The 6,818-nt window shown below is 55.6% G+C and overlaps 1 protein-coding gene across 1 annotated transcript in view; it reads left to right on the top strand.

Annotated features, from left to right (window-relative positions):
• PKN1 (protein kinase N1) overlaps nt 1-6,818 on the top strand; it is a 20,435-nt gene that overhangs the window by 8,197 nt on the left and 5,420 nt on the right. The window contains 8 exon segments of the mRNA XM_077765406.1: nt 160-211; nt 214-351; nt 1,121-1,315; nt 3,339-3,448; nt 3,541-3,684; nt 5,410-5,485; nt 5,567-5,708; nt 5,802-5,895. Coding sequence (XP_077621532.1) covers nt 160-211; nt 214-351; nt 1,121-1,315; nt 3,339-3,448; nt 3,541-3,684; nt 5,410-5,485; nt 5,567-5,708; nt 5,802-5,895 — 951 coding nt within the window.

Genomic DNA, 6,818 nt, shown 5'->3' with positions numbered 1-6,818 from the left:
CTGAGGGGGAGCAGGAGTCAGGGGCGGGGCCTCGTTTTCCTGGAGCCCAGGGATGGGACCCAAATGGTTTGAGGGCTTGGGCCAGGTAAGACTTAGCCAGGCTTGGGGAGGCGCATGCCAGGCCCCACCTGTAGCCCCACTCTGTCCCTCCCATTGCAGGCCCAGGAGAAGCTGACAGAGTCGAACCAGAAGCTGGGGCTGCTGCGGGAGGCNTGCCCGCGGACCATCCAAAGGGGCGTCTGCTGCGGGAGGAGCTTGCTGCGGCCTCGTCGGCAGCCTTCAGTGCCCGCCTGGCCGGGCCCTTCCCTCCCACGCACTACAACACCCTGTGCAAGCCCGCGCCACTCACAGGTGGGTCTCAACCTCCGCGGCTCTGTATCCTCGACCTCTCCCCAAATCCTGCAACACCCCCAACCTAGATCTGCGCTCTCCCCACCCCTGTACCCCCTCCTACTCCATTCTCCATTCACCCCAGCTCTGTAGCCCTGGGCCCCACTTCCCTAAGGCCCCACAGCTCTATGCAGTCGACTTCCAGGCCCAGCTTGGCCTTTGATTCTGGACTCTTGCCCCCATGCCCGGCAGGCCCCCATCACTAGCCCTCCCTACCCAGCCCTGCTTTTTCCCCCAGCCAAAGACCCCCAGCCCAGTCCCACAACCCCTCATTCTCAGAACCCTCAGCTCTGAGCCTGCCCCCACCTCCCAAGGCCAGCTAGCTCCTCCCTCCTTAGACCCCTCAGCCATTACTTTCCCCTTAGATCAGCCCTACCCTAGACCCCTGACCCCTTCTCGGACCTCAGGTCAGCTCCCTGAATCCTACACTTGACCCCCGAGTCCAGTCTGACTCCCCACTGCCTCAATCATCGGCATATGCCCTAAACTATCTTCTGTCGATAACCCCCAGCATCCAGAGCCCTGACCCAGCCCGGCCCACCCCAGCCCCACCCCTGCCCCTTCTCCCTTATTTCTCACTCGTGGGCACAGCCATCCCTGCATCAGACCCACTGCCCCACCCCAATTGTCCCTCACCAACTTCTACCTGTGTGCCAGCCCCCTCTGGACATGCTCACTTCACTTTTGGTCTGCGCCAGAAATGGCCCCCCCTGAGCCTATCCTCCCTCAGGGACCCTGGAGGTGCGTGTGGTAGGCTGCAGGGACCTTCCGGAGACCATTCCCTGGAACTCCTCGCCCTCGGTGGGGGTGCCCGGGACCCCTGACAGCCGCACCACCTTCCTGAGCCGCCCAGCCCGGGGCCTTTACAGCCGAAGCGGAAGCCTCAGTGGCCGGAGCAGCCTCAAAATGGAAGCTGAGAACACCAGTGAGTGGGCACTGAGGCCTGGAGGGAGGAGACAGGGTGGGGGTCCTGGGATGTCTCACGCTTGTAACACTTAATTTTTTTAACTCTTAAAAAATGTTTATTTATTTTGAGAGAGACAGAGCATGAGCGGGGGAGGGGCAGAGAGAGAGGGAGATGCAGAATCCGAAGCAGCTCCAGGCTCTGAGTCATCAGCACAGAGCCCGATGCAGGGGCTTGAACCCACGGACTGTGTGATCATGACCTGAGGTGAAGTGGGACACTCAGACGACTGAGTCAGCCAGGTGGCCCCCTATCCCCCAGCTTGTAACGCTTTAAAGAACTAGCACTTTACATTCATTAGGATAGATACTGTTTTTAAAAAAATACAGAAGTGTTGCGGAGGATGTAGAGAAATCAGAACCCCGGCACACTGCCGTTGGGACTGTAAAGTGCTGCAGCCCCTGTGGAAAACAGTAGGGCATGTCCTCAAAAAATTAAACATGGAATTACCATAGGATCGGCAGCCCCACTTCTGAGTATGCCCCCCAAAGAGTGGCTATGTGGACGCTCGTGTCCACAGGCGTGTGATTCACAGTGGCCAAATTGTAGAAGCAAACAGGTGTCCCCTGGCGGCCGGCCGGATCAGCACAGTGTGGTGATGTGCAGTGGGGTGGTACTCAGCCTTAAAGAGGAAGGGCATTCCGCCACAGGCTACACCACAGACGAACCTGAGGGCGCTAAGCTAAGTGGAACAAGCCCGTCACAAAAAGACACGTTCTGCATGATTCCACTTCTCTGAGGTGTCGAGAGTGGCCCAGGTCATCGAAATGAGAGGAGGGCAGCTGCCAGTCGCTGGGTGGGAGGGGAGAGCAGAGGATTGCTGTTTCCTGGGGACAGAGTTCCGGTGGAGGAAGATGAAAAATGTTCTGGGGATGGATGGTGGTGGTGGCACAACAGCGTGCACTGAACACTTAACAGTGATTACAGGGGTAAATTTTATGCTATGGGAATTTTACCACAATTAAAGAAAAACCAAATGCATCAAAAAAAAGAAGAAGAAGAAGAAAAAGAAGAACAAACAGTGGAGCAAACATCCATAATCCCACCACCCAGGTCAAGAAATAGAACTCCCTGGGGGCGCCTGGGTGGCTCAGTCGGTTAAGTGTCCGACTTCGGCTCAGGTCATGATCTCACAGTTCGTGGGTTTGAGCCCCGCGTTGGGCTCTGTGCTGACAGCTAGCTCAGAGCCTGGAGCCTGTTTCAGATTCTGTGTCTCCCTCTCTCTCTGACCCTCCCCTGCTCATGCTATCTCTCTCTCTCTCTCTCTCTCAGAAATAAAACATTAAAAAAAAGAAATAGAACTCTCTGGAAACCCCCGTCCATTCTAGTCCCCCTCCCCCCGCCTCTGTCCAGAGGTAGCTACTCTCCTGACATGTGGTCAGCATCTCCCTGCTTTTCTTTGTAGCTTTAGCATCTATGTACACAGGTCAAAACAACATGGTCAAACCTTGCCTGGTGTTTGAATGTACACGGAATCACACAGAACGTATTCCGTGGCAATGGCTTCTTCCATTTAACATCATTTGGGAGACTTAACCATATCACAGCACGAAGCTGTAGTTTATTCATTTTATCTCCCGTTTGATAGCCCATTGTCTTAGACTGAGTAATATCAAATTGCTGGGGCTTTTTAAAGTAAAAAAATAGTCATTGTTGAATATCAGCTAGTAAGACTATACTATAGTTTATTTGTTAATTCTCCTATTGGTAGGTAGATGTTTATAGTCCGGGGCCAATATATAAGCATTATATATATGCATTTCCCAATGTATTCCGCATGGTTTCTTTAGGGTGAATTCTTAGGAGTGTATTGCTGGAAGTTGCTTATAGAATAAAAGTGAATTTGGGTCCCTACCTCACACCATACACAGAAATCAACAGGAAGTAGATTATAAACGCCTCAAGGTGAAAGGCAGCCCCATAAAGCTTTGNAGACGCACCCCCCCAAACGTTTTCCGAGCCCCTACCCCACCCCTCATTCCAGGCGAGGTTAGCACTGTGCTCAAGCTGGATAACACAGTGGTGGGACAGACGTCCTGGAAGCCGTGTGGCCCCCACGCCTGGGACCAGAGCTTCACCCTGGAGCTGGAAAGGGTGAGCTCGGTGTGGGGGGGTGGCAGGGCCTGGGGGAGGAGGGCGCTGGAGCTTGGGCACCCCAGGTGACGGCTCACTTCCTGTCCCTCCAGGCCCGGGAACTGGAGTTGGCCGTGTTCTGGCGGGACCAGCGGGGCCTGTGTGCCCTCAAATTCCTGAAACTCGAGGACTTCTTGGACAACGAGAGGCATGAGGTGCAGCTGGACATGGAGCCCCAGGGCTGCCTGGTGGCCGAGGTACGGCCTGACCCCTGACCCTGAGAAAATTCCTTCCTACGTCTCCTGCTCCCGGTTTTCTAGAAGGGAAGTGTTTTGGGTTCGTCTCTGATCCCTGACAGAAAAATAGATGTAATTAGTGATATCAGGGGTTCGTTTTGTTCTGAGGGGGAAAAAAAATGGACCCTGCTCCCCCTCAAAAAAATCGCAAAATTTTGCCAAGCCAAAAAAAGAAAAGAAAAGCCTGGTGACAGGTTAAGGAGATTGCTACCAGAGCACGGTGGGGTGGAGAGAAAGCCCTTCTGCAGGGCTGTTAGGGTTAGGGTCTAAATCGGGGTGCCCCGACCCTTGATGCTACGGCCAAGTGCGCCCTAGGGGCCAGGTCGTTCTTGGTTTACACTGTCGGGTGTTGAGCAGCACCCCTGGTTACACCCACAGGGAGCCAGCGCCCCCTGGGTGAGAGCCCTCGGTCTAAATAGCGTTCCTAGCTGACGCCTTGTGGTGTGAACCCTGCTCTGTCCTAAGCGACCTGGCGGCATTAACGCATTAAGCCTCACATCGACCCACTTCCACTCAATTCAGAAGGGATCCTCGGCGAGTCACGTCTGAGGGAGGAGAAAACGGAGGCACCCAGTAGGAAAGCCCCTGGTCCTCTCATTCGGCCAAAAACGTCCCCAAAAGTGCTTTACATTTGCCCCTGACATATATGCACGTGCCCTGTTACGCGTCCGTGCCTCCGGGTGGGAATTTGAGGACCGCTGGGGGAAGAGAGCAGGGGCCGGGGCTGACTCGAGCGGCAGGGCGGTGACGTGGTTCTTCCGTTAGGGACACCGGCTCAAACCAAGCGGGTGGTTAGTCGGGGCCGCGCATTCTGAAGCCGTCCCGCCCGCCCTCGAGGTCCGCTTATAGCGTTCGGTTTTGTTTTCCTGCCTCCCCAGAAGCACCAGCCAGTAGAACTTTCTACAGTTCTGTGATCTATGAGCCTACAATAATTGCATTGTGTTGTAGATGGAAAGGCTCTATCCGTGTGCCCCGTCCAACACGGCAACCGCCGGCCACGTGAAGCGTGGCCAGCACAGCCTGGGAGCTCAAGTTTCAATGTTACTTTAAATTTTTGCGGAATTTAAATAACGCTACGTGGCTAGCAGTGACCATCTCGGACACGCAGAAAGTCACACCGTCCTGTGACTTTAGCGCCTGCTAGAACATGCAGCCGGAGCTGGGAGAGTTCAGCCGGACCGGCAGCTTCCCCACGTGGGAGGCACCAGCAGCACCTGCAGAGCTCGCTGAAACCTGGACGGCGGGGCCCCTCCCCCGTGTTTCTGATTCAGTGGGTCCTGGCGGGGGTCCGGGAATCTGGATTTCTGGCAAGTTCCCCAGGTCATGCTGCTGGTTCCGGGACCACACTGGGGGAAGCCAGACACTAGAGGACGTGGGAACTTTGCTGGCGTTGACTGTGTATCTTTGTTGGCTCAGAGCCCAACAGCCCTGGGGGACGGGTTGGTGGCCTGCTTCTCGCCTTTTCAAGATGGCATTTCAGGGGGTGGCCCTGCCAGGCAATGGACTGGGTTTTTGGCCCCTTTGTACATTGTAACTTCCTAATACTCTGTGTTTGGATGTGGGGCCGCGGTGATTGGAACCCCAAAACATATGAGTATGTGTACCTATGCTCCTAAGGGCTCCCCCCACCCCACCCCCATGCCTAGAGATGGGGGTAGGTCCTCACCCACTGGCCCGTCGCTCCAGGTTACCTTCCGCAACCCTGTCATTGAGAGGATACCCCGGCTGCGAAGACAGAAGAAAATTTTCTCCAAGCAGCAAGGTGAGGGGGTGAGCAAGGTGGAGGAGGGGCCAGGGGTCCCAGGGGTATCCTGAAGGGTGACGCCTGTCCCCATGCCTCCAGGGAAAACATTCCAGCGTGCTAGGCAGATGAACATCGACGTTGCCACCTGGGTGCGGCTGCTTCGAAGGTTCATTCCCAATGCCACAGCCACGGGCACCTTCAGCCCTGGGGCCTCTCCAGGACCTGAGGCCCGGTCCGCAGGGTAAGGAGGGAGGTTCCTGGGGTCTTCTAGGCTGTTCCCAGTTGCTGGCCAGGGTGCTGGGTCCCAGACAAACCCTCCTCCCATGTTCTGCAGCGATGTATCTATGGAGAAGCTGCACCTCGGGGCCGACTTGGATGGTTTGCCCCAGAAGAGTCCTCTGGGCCCTCCTTCCAGCCCAGCGAGCCTGGTGAGTGTCCCGCGCATTCCCCCCTGGGCCTGGCTTGGGCAGCGTCAAATGTTCCTCCCCCCTGGGCCCCCTCCCCAGCTCAAGGCCCAGAGACCAGCAGGAGTTTCCCTGGGGCCCACATCGCTGCTAGAAGCAGGGTACCACTCTCTCTTCCTGAATAAAAACATGAGCTCAGGGGCCAGGCCACCTGGGTCCTTGTCCCCGCCCTGCTCTTCATTAGCTGTGTGACCCACAGTAGGCTGCTTCACCTTGCTGTGCGCTGTGCACCGGCCTGTAAAACAAGCATGTTTACAACTCACATGGAGGATAGAAGTCAAGACAGTGGATTTCTCTGGTGGTGGTGGGGGTTATTGAGAGGAGGGGGGAGCTACAAGGAAGCCCATCAGGGTCATGTGATGTTGTGGATCTTAATCGAGGTCAGAGATCCACATGCTTTTCCCATAAAGGGGCATAGAGTCAATCGTTTTGGCTTTGCGGGCCTGGGGGTCTTGGTCACAGTCACTCAAAGCTGCCATTGTAGAGAGCGGCTGTGGACGGCCCGTCTACACGCCAGCGAGCAAGGCCGACCCTGGTACAAGCTCACTGGCGGCACTCAAGTCTGAATGTCGCCTCGCTCGCACAGATCGCAGAAATGTTACTCTCCTTTCGACTCCCACCCCCACCAGCCCTTTAAAACCTTTAAAACGTCAAAGCTATTCTNGGGCGCTGTAAGAGCTAGCCCCTTGGTGCTGCTCATGGAGTGTATTTTATACCTCGTCTAAAAAAAAAAGAAAAGAATAGCATATGTTTCTGTATTGTATTCACAATAATAATATAATGACAGGCACCATTAGATGAGCTTGGCAAAACAAAATCCGAAAGTTTAATGCCACCGCATGCTGGCCAGGAGGCCGGGAAACAGGCGGTGGGTGGGAGGCGGGCGG

This window comes from Crocuta crocuta, unplaced genomic scaffold, assembly GCF_008692635.1.
Source record: "Crocuta crocuta isolate KB4526 unplaced genomic scaffold, BGI_CrCroc_1.0 scaffold693, whole genome shotgun sequence".
NCBI classification, from domain to species: domain Eukaryota; kingdom Metazoa; phylum Chordata; class Mammalia; order Carnivora; family Hyaenidae; genus Crocuta; species Crocuta crocuta.
The sequence above is the reverse complement of the archived record's forward strand: the minus strand, read 5'-3'. Positions and strand labels throughout refer to the sequence as shown.